Source organism: Falco peregrinus, chromosome W, assembly GCF_023634155.1.
Source record: "Falco peregrinus isolate bFalPer1 chromosome W, bFalPer1.pri, whole genome shotgun sequence".
Lineage (NCBI taxonomy): Eukaryota > Metazoa > Chordata > Aves > Falconiformes > Falconidae > Falco > Falco peregrinus.
In genome coordinates, this window is record NC_073743.1 from 18,799,071 (window position 1) to 18,820,008 (window position 20,938).

The 20,938-nt window shown below is 42.5% G+C and overlaps 1 protein-coding gene across 1 annotated transcript in view; it reads right to left on the reverse strand.

Annotated features, from left to right (window-relative positions):
* The window catches only part of LOXHD1 (lipoxygenase homology PLAT domains 1), a 148,076-nt gene that overhangs the window by 55,721 nt on the left and 71,417 nt on the right, over positions 1–20,938 (reverse strand). Inside the window, 1 exon segment of the mRNA XM_055792714.1 lies at positions 20,417–20,579. Within this exon segment, the coding sequence (XP_055648689.1) occupies positions 20,417–20,579 (163 nt within the window).

Sequence of the window (20,938 nt, forward strand, 5' to 3'; positions counted from 1 at the left end):
AAACCCTCACACAAATACATTTATGTGAGACTTCAGAAAACCAGGGACTCATCCCATCAGAAGGAGCCACTGTGCATGCTGAATAGGTTCACATCTCATTGAATTCAGTGGGAGAAGGGATAACACCACGCTGCACTGGGCTACAAACGTGCATGGGAGACCACTTTCCCATACACACTGGGGACAGAATCCTGCAAGGGTTAATTTCCCCAGGCAATGCTACTGGCTGCAAGGAGGTTATAAGTCCAGATTTCTCCCTATTAGCTGACAGAACAGCAAAGGGCTTAAATCCTTGTTTACACCAAGACACTTTCCCGATGATGCGACTGAGCACCTAAATCTTATTTAGGCTATTAGACCAAAGCGGTCTTATGCTCACCATTCAATAAAGGCAAATAAATCTATGCTGACTCCAAGGTAAACCACCAGTGACTGAATGTCCCAGTACAACTGCAAACATTCTCCTTTGTGCTTCATTCAAGGATTGCTGTGATCTATGGGGCAGCTCAGGGTTTTAGCATCCCTTTGCAAATCCAAGCAAACTATGAATAATCCTTGTATTAAAGCTGGGTCACTCAATATTTTGATATATTGAGCAATAATATTGGTTAAGGGGAAAAACTTCAGGCCAAGGCTTGGGACTTAGCTTTTTTGGTGGTTTTCAGAAATTTCAGTTCAGCTGTTAAAAGGGAGGAAGTGCCAGACTGCTTTTCAAGTGCTTTCCAAAAGCTCATTTGGGTAAGCCGAGCGGGCAGTGTGGAATTAGACACTGAATACTTGTCTGATTTCTCAGAACATTTGTGCAGGGCCGTTCGAACCATTCTGACAAGACTCAGAGCTCTGAAACTTGCCTTGTCCCAGACTCAAAACTCAGCCTGGCTTCATCATCACTTTTTTGATTTAAAAAAAAAAAGGTTTATAAACCTTGAGAAAAAAAATTGTTTGGCTTTCAAGTAATGCGGGATTGACATCTAATTTTGGTTTATGATGACTGACAACACTTTTGGGGTGGGGGTTTTACTAGAGACTCACATCAAACTCAGAATATACGTGTGGTATCAGTGAAGGCATGAATCCATGCTCACCAAATCTATGCTTACCTCTGGACAGAGCAGAACCCAAAGAGATTCATTCAGCCCCGGTATGAGGATTTTGTGTATCAGCACAAAATGAATGGATGATTAGGCAAGACTTTTGTCATCTTTATGGCATCGTTTACGTTTCAGTATGTGCATCAGCATGATGATATGCAATGCATTCTTCACAGACTAACCATTGGAGCTGCTGGTATTAGCAGGAGGAAGGGTTTAGCTGTAGGCAAGATAGATTTTTATAAGAATATATTGAGGGGTTATGTTTAGAACAGCTCCAGACTCCTCTCTTAAATAAAGTATATTTTGAATAGGGGCAATATTTTCTTTTTTACAATTTTGATCCTGTTCTGCTGTGACAGAGTAAGTTCACACAACTACCAGCGTTTCCAACTGATGTTACAACTTCAAGCCAAATTACTTGAAAGACCTATATAAAAATGAGAACTATGACTATGAGAAACTGTTATCATTTCCCACTCTAAATAATGGATACAGAGACAGAGTAGCTTGCTACCAGAGAGCAGGAAACACTGTTTGCTCTTCTTTCTTTTAAAAGTTAGAAAAGCGATCCTTTAATTTGTTTATCTGCCCTCTCCATTGTCTCCCTCTTCTTCTGGGACTCAAAGTTCTATGGGAGAATGCAAAACCTGTGGCACGTGGCCACAGCAGGACAGCACAGGTCCTCCAGCCCATATCCCTTTGTCCCCTGTTTCCTTGAGTCCCTGCATGGAGTTCAGGCTGTTTGAGGGCATGTCCCCCCTTCACAAGGGGTTGGGTTTCATTAGGGATTCAGACCACACCACCACTAGCACTGCTTTCCAGCATGGAGCAGAATTCCCATTTCAGACCCAAGCAGGTTTCTAGTCAACAGGAACTTTCTCTGCACTCTATCCTCACATCACCTCCTGCCCCTCAAAGGTATTCACCACCTTGAGCATGGGAGAGTCCAAACTGGGCTGTGCAAACTCCTTTTCCCAGGCAATTCCCAATACCACTTCCCCTAATCAACTAATTCACAGCTGGCTTTTTATCCAGCTCAGGAGGTGGCTGGCTAGCTCACACAGTCCATCTTATCTGACATTCCTTCAAGATGCATTTTCCTTAATAAGGCCATGTCACTGCAACAGAGATAACCGTGATGACAAGCTCCAGGACTCGGAGAAGAAAGACCACCCTGGTACAGTGGGGATGATGGGAACTATCCTAGCTCTGCTGGAGGGTGGCTCTCATGGGAGATGCTGATGTTTTACCCATTATTTGTGAAACTACATGGAAAGACGACATGGCAGATGTTATCCATTGTCTCACCACAGAAGCAATATCAGAAGGAACATGGGAATCACTTATTTTTAATTTGAACACAATATGGGATTACAAAAGAAGGGTTGTCCCAAGACACATGGGTTGCAGAGCAGCATAATGTGCAGCATTATGTCTGCTTCACAACTTAAAGGTGTGGGACATGCAACCCAGGTATCACGTCACAGCAAACTGCTGGGCATCAGCTGATCTGCAGTAACCATTTGTCTGAGTTCCCTTGGACCATGTCAGTGAAAGCTATCTTAGACTCCTAAGCCAAATTACATCATTTTACACTTGGCTTACCATGGAAGTTTAAGATAAGTTTAATTATTTTGTGCCTGCTGTGGACTAAAAACACATTTACAGACAGTAGCTGTGACTCAGCTACTGCCCAGTTACTTGTTACAACACAGTACCTTAACCATACATCTAAAATCTTAATCTAAAGCTAAAAGACCTCATGCAGGATGACAACAAACTACAGGCACAATTTAGATAAGTTATTGTCCTGGAATGCAGAGGCGGTTAATGAAAAGGTATATAAATAGAGAGAAAAAAGCCTGTGTGGTAATGAAGTTATAAGGAAATATAGATGGACCGGGGAAGTTTTCCGCAAAGGTTAACTTTAGCTCGTGGGCACTGGTTTTCCAGGCTTTCTTCACAGCCAGGTCAGAAACAAAACCTGCACAACTTGCCCACTTTCTATCATCAGCAGCCGAGTGAGACTAGCCTCCCTGCACAAAAGCTGGCCTTTGCAGACACAGTCCATCACATTTCACTTCTTATAAGAGGCAATCCAGAAGCAGATTTTTATATTCAGCTTTGTTTTGTCTCGGGAACCAGAACATAAAGATTAAACCCTACACTACAGCCACCAACTGTTTGCATCAGTTATTTGAGCAGAAAACTCAGCCCAGGGTTCATGGATTACCTGTCTTTCAGCAGCAGCCCTTACAGACTCTCCTCCTCTGCCCAGCTGTAAGACAGACCACTTTCTAGAAAAGAACAAACTCACCTGAGCATTCTCAGTCAAAGCTTGTTTCCTGAGAGCCACGAGGCTTACTTGTGCTCTTGCTCAGCTCCCTGTATCCTACTCTCTTCCCAACCCAACAGCTGCTGTGATGCAGCTACGTGTTGTAAGGAAAAGACTTGAAGGGCTCTAAAATAAGTCACATTTAAATTCATGTTAAAAAGACATCCTTGGTGATGGAGGCACTACTAGCCTGATTACAAGGAGGAGAGATGGCTTAAATGTGGCAAACAAGGTCTCAAGAAATTCAAAGCTGCCTTTGGTAATCCAGATCTAATACGCTACATGAAATATCATCTTGAGTAGGTCAGAGAGATATAGGAGGGGAAAAAAAAAGCTGGTATCTGCAACAAGAGCTACTTTAAGGCATTGTTGCGACGGAGGGAAGACACAGTCACTCAATATGAGTGATCAGCAGACTTCATTTATTGTGCCTTACAGTCACCTTTTATACCTTGTTATAATTAGCTCATACATATTACAAAAGTTAAGCTCATTATTGGTTAGTTGCCTAAATACCAAGCCCGCCCCTAGTTTCTCTTCTGTAGTTATCTGTTCACACCTGCGACATTCTTTTCCCACTGCAATCTTCCTGTTACTGTGTAACAAGAACAGCCAAGGACAGTGTATTTTGCTTTACTTCAGATAAGCTGAGAGCGATGTGCATTTTTGTCCAGCCAGCTGGACTATGTCTATGTGACCCTTTTCAGCTAGCCAGTTATCCACAATTCCCCCGTTTTTATTTTGGGCGACATAGGCCCGGTTGACCATTTTCAATAACGGCGTTTTAACACAGGAAAATACACAGCCAACTTATAAAATCTCAGTTCAGAAGTATAATTCCAGAAATACTTGAAAAAGAAAGTTAGCTTGAAGCTTTAATTTAGATGCTCTTTCTGTTCCAGTGATATAAAAAGTTTAGAAACATTCAAAGGTAATTTTAAAGTTCTGAACATGGACTAATGCAAGCTCAAAACCCAAAAAGAAACCAAACTGATGTTTGACTAGAAATATTTGCAAATATTTTAGTGGAAAATCCCTGACCATTAACAATTTTCTGTCCAAATAACAACTGCCCTTATGCAACCAACCAGTCCATACATTTTCTGAAGAATACCTCATTGATATCAAAGAATTAACAAAGGGGAAAAATTAGTTCTAAGCTATATACATTCATAAGTGTTTTTTTTCAATAGTTACATACAGATTTACACACTAAGCCATAATGGCTTGTAGGTGATACACACAAGAAGAGTACATTGCTTATCTGTCTGAATGTCTATGCTAAATTTGACAACTATGCCACAAGCCAAGCCTACATGGGTGCTGTATGTTATGCACGTTCCTTAACAAACAGAAGTATAATAGACAAATTCCCAAGATCTAGTCCCCAACCTAATTATATTATTTTGTAGCCAATTAAGGAAAATAACACAAATGTGCATATCTACATGTGCACACACCTTTTAGTTCAGAACCGATCTGTGATAAAAGGCCTTAGCCTTATGGCATCATCGAATCTTAACGAGTACAGTGATTAAAAATGCAGTCTTACTGTAAGTGCGATTTATGCTGACATTCCCTCAAATGCTACACGTGAGTATTTCTCACTCAACTGCCTCAAGTTAAAATAGTAGTATTTGTTAATATGTATTAAAAAATCATTAATTCTCTACAATAGCAGTTGACTTCCATAACACTATGTAAGCAAAAGAGGCTTAAGATGGGTTTTCTGAATACTAACAATTTATTTTAGACTGTCTAAACTCAGGTCTTGAAAGATTTCACTCTGCCAGACGTAGAAACACTGTTGCACTCCAGTTGTGATATCCCTTTTCCCAAGTTGTCACATGCACATCTCGCTCAAGCAACATTATTGTCAAAGTTTCTCTCTGCTACATAAAAGCATATTGCACTTGTAGACATAAAAGACAGCACCCTTACTTAGATTATTACCTTATTACCTCATAACTCTTAGTATCTCTGATTTCATCACTTCAAAAATTCACCAGAAGCAGATAAAACCACAGCCTCAGACTAAACTACACCTTAACTGCTGATTCAAATAAAGGCATTCTCTTCAGATATGCCTAATGCTTACAAATAATTTTGGCTGGTTTTGATCAAAAAACTATTATTACAATAATGATCAAAAATAATAATCCCGTTTGCAAAATGCCTTTAAGCCAGCCTCCTAGTCCCAACCAATTTCCACATTCAGAATACAGCATAAATACAGAATAAATTATCTCCATCAAGGCAAAAAGGCTTCTTTTTAAACACAGAGATGTTTGCTAGTTCAAGGCAGAAACCCATTTCTTGCAGGTGACATCTGAAGCACTTTTTTTTTTTTTTTTTTTTGGTGGGATTGTAATCAAGTCCGTATTTTTCCTTGAGAAGCTTAAGCTGTTCCTCTTGTTTCAGGAGTGTTTCCAACTCTGATGTGTCGAATAGGTCCGTATTTCCCAAAAATATCATACATTTCCTCCGCTGTGATTTCATACGGCAGGTTCCGAATATAAAGGACCCGATTGACCTCTGGGGGCAGCCAGATGTTAGCTCGCTTGGCCGCTTGCATCGCCATGGCGCCGATCGAAGGGAGGTGGGGGGGGGGGGGGCGGGTGCCGCCTTGGAGAGAAACCGCGGCCGGGAAGGGGCCTGCCGGGCTGCGCGCCGCCGCTCGCCGCTGCCGCGGGGGACCCCGATGCTATCCCATACGCTAATAACCCGGGTAATTCCTTTTTACAATCTATGTCCTGAACGCTCCGCTTTTCTAAAAAGCATATGAGCGAATCGTACGTCGCTTGTCTCTCCATACCTTCGTCAGCGCTGTTGCAGCCTTTGCGAGACTTCGGCGACGCGTGGCCGGCGGGACCCTCTGTAGGTGCTCCCGGGCGCGGGGGACTGTGCCCTTCCGCCTCCTGCGCTGCTTTCAGGACCGGTACCCGAATCTCCGTCGAACCGTGGCTCGCAGGTTCAGCCCTCTCTAGGGTCCCTGTTCGGGCGCCATTTGTTGTGACGGAGGGAAGACACAGTCACTCAATATGAGTGATCAGCAGACTTCGTTTATTGTGCCTTACAGTCACCTTTTATGCCTTGTTATAATTAGCTCATACATATTACAAAAGTTAAGCTCATTATTGGTTAGTTGCCTAAATACCAAGCCTGCCCCTAGTTTCTCTTCTGTAGTTATCTGTTCCCACCTGAAACATTCTTTTCCCACCACAATCTTCCTGTTATTGTGTAACAAGAACAGTCAAAGACAGTGTATTTTTGCTTTATTTCAGATAAGCTGAGAGCGATGTGCATTTTTGTCCAGCCAGCTGGACTATGTCTATGTGACCCTTTTCAGCTAGCCAGTTATCCACAAGGCATCATGTGGAAAAGAGCCTCTGATAGTCCAAGGGAGTGTCTTTTGGTGATAACATGTCTGACTTGCCTACTGTGCCTCTCACAGCATTGGATCCTTTGAAGGACACTTCAGAAAAAATTATACAAAATTTGCATAAACTCTTCCCTTAACTCTATCGGACCCTGCTGTTCAGAACCTAGTGTCACTTCTCCCCACCTCTGGATGCTGTCTGCGATGAAGTTGGTGGCAGAGGAGGAGGGAGAATAATTCTTCAGGTCAGTGGGTTTCTTTCTGAAGAGGCCCTACGGATGTTGTTGACTAGCTCCTTTCCCACATTTGATGGGGTGGATGGACTTGTCCAACTTGAGGCATCTGAGGGACATGATTTGTTATTGCAGTTGCCCGTAGAGGTCACCTGTGCATTTTACCTTGCCGTGACAGAAAACAGCGTACCCTTGAATAACCACCTGTTGATACTATCACACTGCCCAACACTGTTTGGAGAACGTACATCTGCTGGCAATGGAGAAGTTAATTCTGACAAGCTGCAGCATCCCAGATTTCCACAGAAGAGAAAGAAGAGGGTTGGAAACGCAGAAGTTGCTGTGAACTTCATGGCTTTTTCCACTGTTAGGGTTGGAGAGCTGAGGGAAAAGCAACAAACACACAGGCACTGATCCAGCTGTTCCAAAAGCAGTCACAGCACAAGGCAAAGAGAAGTTTGCTTTTCTGCCTCTCCTTGCTTTTCACCAGGATGAACACAGCCCGTCAAAGCACTGAAAGCCCAGAACACATGCATGCGTGCATGCAATCAAGCACGGCGCTCGCTCACATGATCCTTCTTCTGCAGCCTTGACCAAGCTGGATTTTTTTGTCTCCTTCATGTCTGAGTTGCTATCCTGACTCAACAGGCTGGGAGATGAGCCACCCAGGCTGTTTCGTTCGCCATCATAGCTCTAGTTGGAAAGCATGTACAGGAGTGTAGTAAGATTGAGTTTTCAAGTGTTGTCAGCTGTTCCCATGTGCCTCCAAGAACAACATAAGAAGAACACCCCGTAGATCCTCAGGTAGCTTTTTTCTCAGTGTAGCTCAAATAAATGTGACTTGTAATTGACAGCAGGTCATTCATTTACTTCATTGGTAACCCTGACAGGCCATTTTGGATGTGTGTTATAAAGAAAGAAAAGATAATGGACCTAGCAGGCTCCAGTGACAGTGGTGTGTTGTGACTTTTTCTCTGTTACCTGTGTGAGCAATAGCCACGAAAATTTAGATGGATGGAGCAGGGTCAGGTTTGTTTATCAGGACACACACTGTGGTGTCAGAGTAATGTAGCTGGTACAGGTCGAAGAGCATAAGAGGAAGAGTACTGTAAAGCTACGAATACAAGGAGAGAAAAAAAAATACAAAAATCTATTGTATTTGATTGTATTTGAAGAGTTATTGCACATGTGTTCAGTGTCATTGCCCAATAAATGTGAGGGTTTTGCCACAGTCATGTACTTTAAAAAAAAAAAAAGTGATTAGCTTTTCTTCATTATAAATTATATGAAAATGGGGTAAGTGTGACCACAAGAATTCATAGCATTGTCTGCTGCAATTTTATGATGAAGCATATGGCAATACTCATCCATGGTCTAATTCTTCTTACATCCATTCTGTTGTATTCAGGATGAGTCTGGTCCAATTTTATTGATGATAATTTTAGTGGTAACTGTCAATTAAAATGTCACTGTATTTTGCAAAGTGGACTCCTTAAATACAACAGTTTTATAATCAGCTGCTTTATTATGTCTCACTGTATAGAAGCAATAGAGGTCTATTAATCTTGTTTGCTAATTGTAGTTAGTGCATGTACCTCAAATTCCAATCAGCAAGTAGAAAGGGCATTTAACTAAAAAAACATTTGGTGCTTTGAGCATTAGAAAACAGACCAGACTTTTTATGCTTGGCATTGGTAGAAGAAGGAGCTGAAAAGATAAACCCATCCAGTTCAATGAGGATGAAGTCAAAGGACTCAATATTTTGGCCTGAGGACTGAATAGTGGGACCCATAACTAACCTACTTTGTGAGCACAGCAAGGAGAGCAGCAGGGAAATATACTCTATTCTGCATCAGCAAGGTACTTTGACTCTCAACTGAAGAGTGTCACTTAGGTTCCTTGATTTTTCTGTTGAAATTGCAAACTATAGAGCTGTGGCGAAGCTTGATGCAAGCAAGTTGTCCCTTTATTAGTGATTTTCTTACAATTATATACGTTTCTATCTTCTACATATTACACACTGATTGGTTAAATCTTAAGCATAAAAAACACTGATTGGTTGACGTTTAAGGCACACCATTAAAACAATAGGAACTGATGAGTTTACCTTGTCATAGCAACAATTTCTATTCTAAGATTGGGGGTTTCTTCCTACGTGACTTTCTTAATTAATAAAGTTCCTTATCGGCACTATCCGTTCCCTTATCTGGCTACTTGTTCTTCTTTGTCCATCTGGTTGCCATCTCAACTGCAATGGCTCAAGAGTCTGCAGTTAGCTTGCTCCTTTGTTCCCAGGGCTTGTGCCCTACAAGTTCTAACATGTCTCTATTCATCAGGCTAACAGTACTTGGACTCTTGTCCTTGAGGCCTTGTCCTGCATCTCCCCCTTCCTGTTGCACAAAAAGAACCTTTGAAATCGAACGAGTTGTTAATTTTCGTAAGCATTGTAAAAGACAAGGTATAAGTAATAGAACAAACAAAAAAGCAACTAAAGCATATATAATCATCTTCACTAAACTTCTTAACCATCCTGAAATACCCCAACCACTAAACAGTTTATCTAACCAATCCCAAATATCACTTTGCTGAAGATGAGAAACTCCATCCTTCAATCTCTGGATGTGAGCATGAATTGATTCCGAATGATCTGAAAGGTTCATGCAACACATCCCTTCAAACTCTTCACAACCATGACCTTGTGCCAGAAGCAAAAAATCTATTGCAGCTCTATTTTGTAATGTCGCGTGGCGAACACTATCAACATCTAATAAAAGACCAGACAAGGCACTGCTTGTGGCATTAGTTTGTTTGGCAAGCCAACAGCCAAGCTTATCTAATGTTGCCAGAGCATTTACTGCAGCAGCTCCAGGCAACAAAAGAGATGCAGTAAAGCGTTGGCCAAAGGACCAAAATTGCATGTTATCATCACAATCGGGGGCAAATGCATGAGTGCCACGCTTTGTCCTTCGAAAGTAGCAACGTTGTAAAATCATAGATGTGTTAGGAGTCAGGACGGAAAGTCGCCCTAAACTACACGGACCTCCTTTTATATGAGAAGGAATGACAGGCCATGCTCGATCCCCACAAATAAAAAATACTCCAGCAGGTAGTGAGAGCGGAGCATTGCTAGATTTAGACAAGTTGTTAGCAGTGTAATTACACCAGATACTTGCATTTCTAAAACCAGGATGAATAGGGGATACGTCCCATGCCCTAGATTGATTCTTTCCCGTGTAGTTAAATTTTATGCAAAAATCCATTTTTACAGAACCAAGGAGTTCAATTTCCTGTGGTTCCAAAGTGGCCAGTGGGAGATGGGGTGTCCATACATCCCAATTGTCTGTCACATTTTTTGATACGTTTTTGGGTGGAAAAAGACTTTGAAGGTTTCTAGGTATAGGCCATTCATCTAATGGTAAGCCCACAGGACATGTGGAAAAAGGCTGATCCGGAGTGGCCATAGCAAGACACAGAGTATCCTGTCCAGTCAAGTTCGCCAACGTGACCCAAACACTTACCTTTGGTAAAAAAGGGGGATAAGAGCTACCTTCAATAGGCCAAGGTCCAGATGTGAACATCATTATCCATATTAATGACAACGCTTGTTTCTCCTTTTCTTTTTCCATCGTTGTTTTACAACCAGCCATACTTCTGGTCGTACTGTCCACGACCAAGGCACTGCAACTGATTGTCCACACTCTAATCCTATAATAATGTTCTTGTTAATAATATAAATTCTGCCTGCTAATATAATATATTGAAACAACAACCATGCAATAGCCTGTACTTCTAGGCTTTCAATCAATGATAAAAAATTTACAAAACCTAAGTTTGGCAAAATCTCAGAACCTAATCCTATAACTCCCTCTATTTCCAAAAGAGGTTTTCTGTGACGAGCGAGGGAAAGCAAGCAGCCAACTCAATGTGAGTGATAAAGCAAGCTTCGATTTATTACGGCGCGATTATGTCTTATATACAGTTCCAGTTAATTATGCCTACAAGTCATCTGCTGATTGGCTAAGCTCTAAAGGGTTACATTTTCATACGTCCTCCTACTTGCGGTTTCTGCGGATAGCTAGCTACATATATTTTTTTCCTCTCTTGTCTACGCGAATTCCTCAAAGTTATTTACAACATTAGGCACAAGGTCAGTGTTTTTCTCAGCTTCCTTATCAGCATGCCTCAGCATAGCTGCAAGGCCTGCTTCAGCTAACTTACGCTAACTTTGTTTCACAAAGATCTTTAAGGGAGTCATGGCCATGATCACACAGCCATTCTGCAACATTTCCCCCTTTTTCTCTTTGCGCAAGCAAAACTTGTGCAGTTACACGCTCGAGTAATTTTTGAATACAAGAGAGAGCACAGCTTAAACATACGAGTGCAATGATAACAATTATTACTATAAGCAACACACTTTACAACAGCCCTTTCAAACTAACAGAAGACTGCCCTAATAATAGAGCACCATAACTTTGTCCATTAATTATCAGAGGTCCTCGGACACGACTTGCGATTTTTTGTGGTCGGTTGTCAATTAATGTTGTATCTACTGCTGTTGCCAGGTCCAGGCCGAGGCTCCTTCGGGTGGCGGGTTGTAACACGGTGTCTGCCGATAAGAGTTGGTCATGTCTCCTGGAGGGGGTGTCGTGAAGGTGACAGGAGTCGCGATTGGGGTCGACGCGCTGCGGCTCCTCGCGCTCGGTTTCCCGTTTCCCGTCTGCCGACAGACATTGGTGCTGTGGGTCCCTCGCTGACAATTTTGGCACCACACTTGACGTTGTCGACATCGGTCACGGGTATGTCCTGGCTTCCCGCATCGATAGCAGGGGAAGTCTCGGCGCGTGGTGGTTGCTGGCTTTGGGGGCGCGGTAGCCCCAGGGGGGTGCAGAGGCGCAAGCGCTGCAAAAGCCTGACTTTGGGCTTGCACTAAATCTCTCCCTACTGCTTGGATTGCTTCCACTAGCAAGGCTTGCTGACCTACTGGCACCCAACTCATTCGCTCTAGCATTGTTTCTACAGAAGAATCTAAGGGCAGGGTTACTAAAATGCCTTTGGTGTAACTGTTACGATTCTCCAGAATACACTGGCACAATAACGGCCCTTTCATAAAGTTAGGTATATCTGGTGGGCTCACTGTGGAGGCCTGACTCATTCACTGTACTACGTAACTGACTTAATATTTTCCAATCAAAGCCTCCCAGGTTCCCTGTCTTTGGTTAGCGGCATTCATCTGATACGTTACAGGGAAAGCTTGTGGGGGGTTGACTTGCTCAGCAATATCAAATATTCCCTGAGCAGCTGCTTCTTGTGCTATTTTTTGCCAATTAATGTGCGTAGAACGCACCAGTTTGTTTACTGTATTTTTTTGTTGTTTTGTTGGGGGGTTTTTTGGGTTTTTTTGGGTTTGTTGGTTTTTTTTTTAGAATTTTGTATTGACTGCCCACTGCTATTTTCTTCCTCAGCAGCACATTCGTCAGATGTGTCCCTGCCCTCTGGCCCCCCCGAGGCTACTTCGCCGGAGGGGGTGGCGGAGGACACGAAGGGTCTGGAGGTGGTGCAGTGGGCTCTATAGGTGGTACAGAGGGCACTGTTTGTGATAAAGGGGGTATTGGAATGTAATTTTCACATGGCATAATTTTTCCTGCATTAGGATCTGCGCTTGCAAGTCGGCTTGTTACTGCTGCAGCAAGGCGCTTTTCTGCTTGATATCTTTTTATACAATTAATAACTTCATGCCATGATTTCATCAATTTTTTTGCTGCCTTATCATCATCTATTACTAAATCCCATAAACAATCCCCATAATTACGCCATTCTTCTACTTCAAACATATGCTCAGGATCTGCAAAATATCCTTTTGCTTTACCTAATACAATTAACCTGGCCAGATCTTTTAAAGGGCCTACTCCCCGCTTTTCTAAAAAGCATTGTAAAAGTGCTAGCGCTACCTCTTTTTCCATTGTGCACTTGTTAAAGTCCTCTTTGTTGCAGCCTTTTCCCTTGGGTAGCAGCTCACGGACGGCGAACCCCTTCTTGAATTATCCTGGGCTCAAGCACGGATCGGGTACGATGCCAGCATCAGCCGATCTTCTGCTCTCTGGTCGCTGCTATCAGTGCTTCTCCGTCCTCGCTGTCCGGTGAAGAACAAGGTTAGGGGTCCCTTGTTCAGGCGCCACTTACAACGAGCGAGGGAAAGCAAGCAGCCAACTCAATGTGAGTGATAAAGCAAGCTTCGATTTATTACGGCGCGATTATGTCTTATATACAGTTCCAGTTAATTATGCCTACAAGTCATCTGCTGATTGGCTAAGCTCTAAAGGGTTACATTTTCATACGTCCTCCTACTTGCGGTTTCTGCGGATAGCTAGCTACATATATTTTTTTCCTCTCTTGTCTACGCGAATTCCTCAAAGTTATTTACAACATTAGGCACAAGGTCAGTGTTTTTCTCAGCTTCCTTATCAGCATGCCTCAGCATAGCTGCAAGGCCTGCTTCAGCTAACTTACGCTAACTTTGTTTCACAAAGATCTTTAAGGGAGTCATGGCCATGATCACACAGCCATTCTGCAACAGTTTTCCCATAAAACGTTCCGCCTACAGTATCTGATTAAACCTTAATATTTGATTGTTACACCCAGAACACATCCAATGACCCCATCTGTCCCTTAGTCTTACAACTCGCCAGCAATCCTGATCACAGAGTTCACAATGAATCTTGATCCACGGTCGACAGAATGGTCCATGTTCATAGCAACATAACTGTAGAAATCGAGACGCTGTCCAATCTGGTTCGTGACAGTGTCGTTGAAAGTCGATGTAAGGGAAGATAATATCTGCTAGCGGTGACGTCAGTGTGTTGGGGATCTGGTCTGGTCCAAACGTATTACCTTTGTTAAGTGGTTTAATCCAGGGTGATAGTGTTCGTTCTAGGCACTGTAAAAAGCGAAATCTATATTCTATGTCCTGATTTTGGGTATCTGACATTAATGCAAAACAGAAATCCTCACGCAGTTTTTATTTCATTCTGTAGGGTCGGTGTCGGTATCAGTTGTCTGCGGTAAAGGTTCACGGAAAGGTCTTACATTCTTTGCTGGGATCCATCTGGGTCCTTTTTCTGTGGAGACACAAGCATAACCTTTTCCCCATGTAACAAGAGGATATGGTCCCATAATTTTACCTGTTTCTGGATCTCGAACCAATACTGGGGCTTTAACCCGTGCCTCGAAGGAGGCATTTGCAGTAAAATGTCGAACTATCGGTGAGTTGTTATCTATTAAAGAACAATTTAAAAAATTAAAAACATACAATGCTTTCTGTAACCGTTCCTCCAGAATAGCCATTCCCATTCCCCCTTTTTGTTGTTGTCATAGACGTTTTAGAGACTGATGAGACCGTTCAATAAGAGATTGACCGGTGGGGGAATGAAGAATGCCAGTAATATGAGTTATACCCCATAGGGCAAAAAAGGTTTTTATAGTGGTTGAAACATAAGCTGGACCATTATCTGTCTTTATCTTTGAGGGAATACCCAAAGTAGCAAAAGCACGCATTAAATGTCTACGAACATCTCGTGCCTTTTCTCCTGTATGACGAGGCAAACAAGGCACCTGAAAATGTATCAATAGAAGAGCGGATATATTTAAGGTTACCAAATTCAGAATAATGTGTGACATCTGTTTGCCATAATTGTAGGCTTTGTAATCCTCTAGGGTTAACTCCTGCAGCAATTGATGGGAAAGCATGTTTTTGACAATCAGGACAGACAGCAATAATATTTGATGCTTGTTGAGAAGTAAGGTCAAACTGTCGTTTAAGAGCTCCAGCATTTAGATGGAAAAAAGAGTGACTTAGTTTAGCTTGTGCAATACGGCCTGGCAGTACTTGAACTGGTAACGTCAATAGATCAACTCGTCGATTGCCTTCTGCAAGAAAACCAGGTAGTGAGGTGTGAGACCTAATATGCATAACAAAATAAGGCGCAGATCGAGAGTCCAAAAAGAAAATAAGTTCCTGTAACAAGGTAAAAAGTTGTGAATGTGAAACATTCCGCAGCACAGAAGCTTCAGCTCGTGTAACAATACCTGCAACATAAGCGGAATCAGTAACAAGGTTGAGTGGTACATTCCATTTTTGGAAGACGCGAACAACTGCATTCAGTTCTACTATTTGAGGTGAACCAGAGACTGTCTCTATGTCCGAGTCCCATCGTCTCCGTTGATCATCCCACCATAGAAGAACAGATTTATGTGATTTGCCTGATCCATCTGTAAACACAGTAAGCGCCTGTAGAGGTTGATCGCTTCTTTTGGGTTTCAACATCAGACGAAAGTCAATATTAAACAGTTTGTGTGAAGGTGGATGGGAAGTGATTTGACCTGTATAGTCGGCAAGTGCCATAACAAAGGTGTCTGATTGCTGATAAAGCCATTGTAAGTATACTGTTGTTATTGGTAGACAGATACAGACAAAATCCTTTCCTGATAAGGTTAACAGGCGTGATCTAGCTTTAACAATCAGAGAGGCAAACATTTCATGTTGTGTCAAAATAGTTTTTGTAGACTGGTTAGGTAAAAAGATCCATTCAATAATTAACAACGGGTCCGAGTTCTGAAGGTCCTGTTGAAATATCAGGGCATGAGGCTGTCGTGCAGGGTTTAAAATAATCAAGTAAAAAGGTAGTTCAGGGGCCCATCGGTGGGCCTGTCGAGAAGCGATAGCTGAGGTAACCTTTTGTAAAGATGTATCTGCTTCAGAGTTAAGATTACGTGGAGAACAAAGATTAGTGTCCCCTTTTAGTAGTTCAAACAGAGGACCCAAGTCTGTATTAGAAATTCCCAATAATGGTCGAACCCAATTTATTTTTCCCAGTAATTTTTGTGCATCATGCAGGTTCCTTACATTGGTATTGATCTGCAATGGTTGAGGAACAATAGTTTGTGCTCTTATTTGCCAGCCCAGATATTTCCAAGGGGGAAACTTTTGGACCTTTTCTGGTGCTATACAGAGACCAGCCAAATTCACAGCATCTGTGACAAGGGCTACAGCTTTCTCCATGACTTCGTGATGTTGTGCTGCCACTAAAAGGTCATCCATATAATGATACAATAACACAGTAGGCATAGCATTTCGGACAGGACTGAGTATTTTCGCAACATACCATTGACACATTGTAGGACTATTTTTCATACCTTGTGGCAGTACAACCCACTGATATCTCTGCAACGGAGCTTGCATGTTGATGCTTGGAATTGAAAAAGCAAATTTTGGGGCATCATCTGGATGCAACGGGATACTGAAGAAACAATCTTTAAGATCTATGACAGTTAGATGCCAATGTCAAGGGATCATAGTTGGGGACGGGAGCCCGGGTTGGAGGGCTCCCATATCTTCCATAGCATCATTAATTTTTCTGAGATAATGGAGCAAGCGCCACTTGCCAGTTTGTTTTTTAATAACAAAAACAGGTGAATTCCATGGGCTAGTAGAAGGTACAATGTGTCCTTTGGACAGTTGTTCTGAGACTAAGTTTTGAAGTGCGCGAAGTTTTTCCAAAGGAAGGGGTCATTGATCCACCCAAATAGGAACATCAGTTTTCCAGGTTATTTTTAGGGTGTCATGCACTTCAATGGCCCCATCTAAAAATGTGTACGGATAGACATTCCCCATTGTGACAATACATCAAGCCCCCACAAAACCATAGGGACAGGCAGCACAAAAGGTTTAACAGAAGCCACATGTCCCTCTGGTCCTTGAATTCGAATTAGTTTCAAACTCTGACAACTGTTACCGGTCCCCCCTATCCCAGCCAGTGTCTGAGAGGCATTAGTCAATGGCCATTGCGGAGGCCATTTAGCTTGAGAAATTACTGTGACATCAGCTCCAGTGTCAATGATTCCATTTAGTGCTATTTGTTGGTCATTGTAAATAAGGGTACACTGATACATAGGTCGCTGTGGAGAAATGGATTGTACCCACAAAATGTGAGGTAACCCTGTAGTTCCAAAACTTCCTTTCCTCTGCGGTGGATGATCAGTGGTAAGAGAGCTTACCCTTGCCGGAATCAGAATCAATTGTGCTATTCGACTGCCCTGAGGTATCGTACAAGGCGGAAATGGAGTCTATGCCATAATTTTGTTTTCGTCCACACTGTCAGAGTCAATAACACCTGGTAAAACAAAGAGACCAGACAATGTTGTGGAAGATCTACCAATTAATAGAGCTTGTGTATCAGGGGGTAATGGTCCTTTGACATTTGTTGATAATAAATGAACCGAGGAATCGAGCAACGTTACTGTGTGTGAGGTTGCCAGGTCCAATCCGGCGCTGCCTGAGGTTGCTGGACAGGGACTTGAGGTGTTGGTACTTCTCTCCGAGCTTGTTGAAAAATGTCAGTTGTGGCACTTGTGTCTGCACGCGTCGCTGCCCCGCGCTCCGTGGTCGGTTTCCCTGTATCGGTTGTCCCTGGAAGTCATACTTAGATCAACGTTGATTAGCATAATGACGTCCTTTCTGACATTTCGGACAAACTCCAGGACCAGGAGGTTGTTGTTTATTCCCCGCAGCCCGCGCAAGACAATTACTCTTTAGATGACCAGGCTTACCACAACCATAGCAATTTCCCACACCATGCATCGTTGCAAAAGCAGCAGCCATAGCTTCAAATTTGTGTTCAACCGTACCGATTCGGTTACATGCTTCCACCATTTCCACCAGAGTGGGGTTTGGGTTGGGAAGAGACTTCAATAGCCTTTTACAATCAACATTAGCATTTTCAACAGCTAGTTTTGTTAGCAATATATCCCGAGCTTCCGCATTATCTACTTGACGTTCCAGAGCCTGTTTTAGTCTATCAATAAACTGCATATAAGGTTCTCAAGACTCCTGAGTGATGTTAGTAAAAGCTTTTTGTGGCTTTTGTAAGTCTGGGACCTGGAAAAAAGCCTCTTCTCTAATTGCCTCGAGAGCCGCACGGGGGCAGTTTTGAGCCTGTGCTACCGGATCAGCATGTGCACCGGTGCCTGTAAGATGTTCTATTGTTAGTGCAGCTAATGCAACATCATTATGATTAACATACGTGAGTAGGAGTGCTTGCAGTCCTCCTCTCCAATGTGATTCCCATAACGTGTACTGAGTCGGGGTTAGTAACAATCGTGCTAAAGATTTCAAATCATGAGGAGCCATGATATAAGTATCAAACACAGAAGATCTTCCATAAACAAACTCCAGGGATTCAGATGTGCAATTACTACCAGAGTTAATGGCATGTATCTCTATAAATTCCCCAAATGGAAAGAGAACAGGTTTCTGGGTTCTTTTGCTGAGACAGTATTTAATTAAGGAAGTGTTGGAGCTGTATGGTTTCTCTTTAGGTTGCTCAATGATGATCCAATAAAACCTCATCAAGTCTTTAGAAATGTTCTTTACTAAACCTGTTAAATACTCCTACTTTTATTTTGCTACCCTTTTCCTAATTACACAGGGAAAACAAACAGTTACCAAAAGCACCCTCACCAGGAAAGCAATTAGGGGCTGTGCAAGTCTCTGATTACCCTGGCGGCATACGAGCCCTGGAGAATGCCTCCTTGCAAATCCCAGGGCAATGCAGATGAGGAAAAGGTGCAAAGTCCCAGTTAGGATTCCTCTTTGTACTTTAACAGCATCAAAGAAAATATCTATATTGTATTTTTCTTCCGTACCTAGCTTCCCCAGTACAATAGGGCCTATTCTGCTTCATTGTCCATGAAAGATTTCCATTGATTTTTCTAAGAAATGGATCGGGACCATCACCTGAGACCACTCATCAGGCTAGGTGCAATGCCAGGTTTTCTGGTTTGCCTCTTCACATCATGCTCTACAAAGTTACAGCTTCGTATTTGAAAGACAACCGCTGCACTGGTAATGAAGGAAGCAATGTGTAGAGTGTAATTAGTCAACACATCCCTCTTTGGTTTTTTCTTGCTGGTTGTAGCGACCTTCAGGACTGAAATGCAGTCCAATAAATAAAATATGATCCTCAAAACACCCCAAGCTGATTTTCTTTTGCTGTCATTTACACTGTGTCACTGCCCAAGACGTAGAAGGACTCACAGATACATCAGATATAATTCCCATCCCAGATATTTTATAGCTAAAGCAGAAATTCTCAAACTTAGCCTTAGCTCCCAACCAAAAGAAACTTATCCAAAAATTCCATATATTGTAAAACTGGTTTTAAGGCTTTGCCTTTAGAAGGAAAAGTGAGTCACCTAGGTTAGTTAACATATGGTAACTAACGCAAGGTAAAGCGGGAGAAGTGAGTAAGTTAAGGTCATGCAGGCAGCTAGCAGTCATGCTACTTGCTAATTGATATTAAAACTGTCTTTGCCTCTGCGTGAAAAAGCATCACCCTTGTGCTACCACGTAGTTACTAACAGGAGGGAAGAGCACACCTCTCCCTTCTAAGGGCACAGCGCAAGGCTCCAGCCTTCCTTACAGCAAGGCGCCTCTTCCCTTGGCAATGGAAAACACTTATAATCCATCTAAATTCCAGCCTGACAATGGTGTTCTGTAAATGCCAATCAGACTCCGAGAGAAAAGAAACAGGGAGAGAAATTATTTTCTCTGTTCAATCATCTTGTTGCCAGATGTGAGAACCACAAATGAAAATGGCAGCTGAGTTCAATTTGCTCTGCTCAGGATGTAGGAAGGTTCATGACTTCTCTCAAGGGCAGAAGGAGCTCAGGGTGGGAAAAGGATATCCTGGAGGAAAAAGAGTCAGGAACAGCTGGGCATACAGAGAAGCAACGAGTTTAGAATGAAACTTCAGTACTTGTTCGGTTGCTTCAGCTACTAGGGGGGCCAAACACTGAATAGGAACACTTTCTAAGATGGGCTCAGAACTTAATAGGAATTAAGCCTCCTCCCCAGATGCACTTTAACAAAGTGAGGGTGGCTGCCCAGAGCCAAATTTTTAGAGGGTGTCCCTATGTACCTGAAAGGCAGCAGAAAAAACAATTTGGGGAGGAAAGAGGAACATAAATCAGACTGGCAGGGTGGGAAAGGAAGGGGCTGAGTGGACAGGACAGATGAAGTTGGGCAAACAAGTAAAGATGTTTGCAGAGCCCAGAAGATGAGATGGAAGAATTTTATTAGGCATCAGAGGAGATGTGCAAACTGTGTGTGTGAAAGGATGTCTGTGACAGGTTTATAAATGCCTTACAGGAAAATGATGGTGTTATTGCACAGAAGCACTTCAGGTATGAGAGGCCAGAGAACAGGAAGGGAAGGAAATGTGAACAGTCGTACCAGTGTTGCATTTGTCTGAACCACACATCCAAGGGGTTTGTTCCAAAAATCAGGTGAATAGGTCCCTACCTACTTGTAGGATTATATTACCTTCTAATGGGTCTTCAATTTCTTCCTCTGTCTGCTTGAGTGTCCCGTCCTTCACGAGTTTTTCAGTAAAAGTATCAGATGATACCATCCCTCTGATAATCTTGCTGTCATCTTCAGACTTTGCAAGCCATCTTTCACATGGAAATATGACAGTTTCTGAGCCCTGAAGTAAACACGACAGATATAATCTCTTCAAAACAACATGAACACGTTAGCATTTCCCCTTTGAAAATACTCTGACATGCAGGCAAAGATTTTCAACTCATGTGTGTATGCATGTGTATGTACATGCAGAACTGAAATAGTGTATAGAGAGATATATTTACTCCCGAAAGAGGACATCTGAGGACTCTGAGAAGAAGCACTGAACGTGTAGTGGAGAACAGCATTCCCAATGGCTGCATGAGACCAGATTTATGATCCAGTAGATCTCTGCCCTTCCCAGCTTTCAATCTTGCAAATTCTTAACCAGGACTGCACCATTCCTGCTGAAGCCATGTTTTACTAGGACTCTGCCAGCCC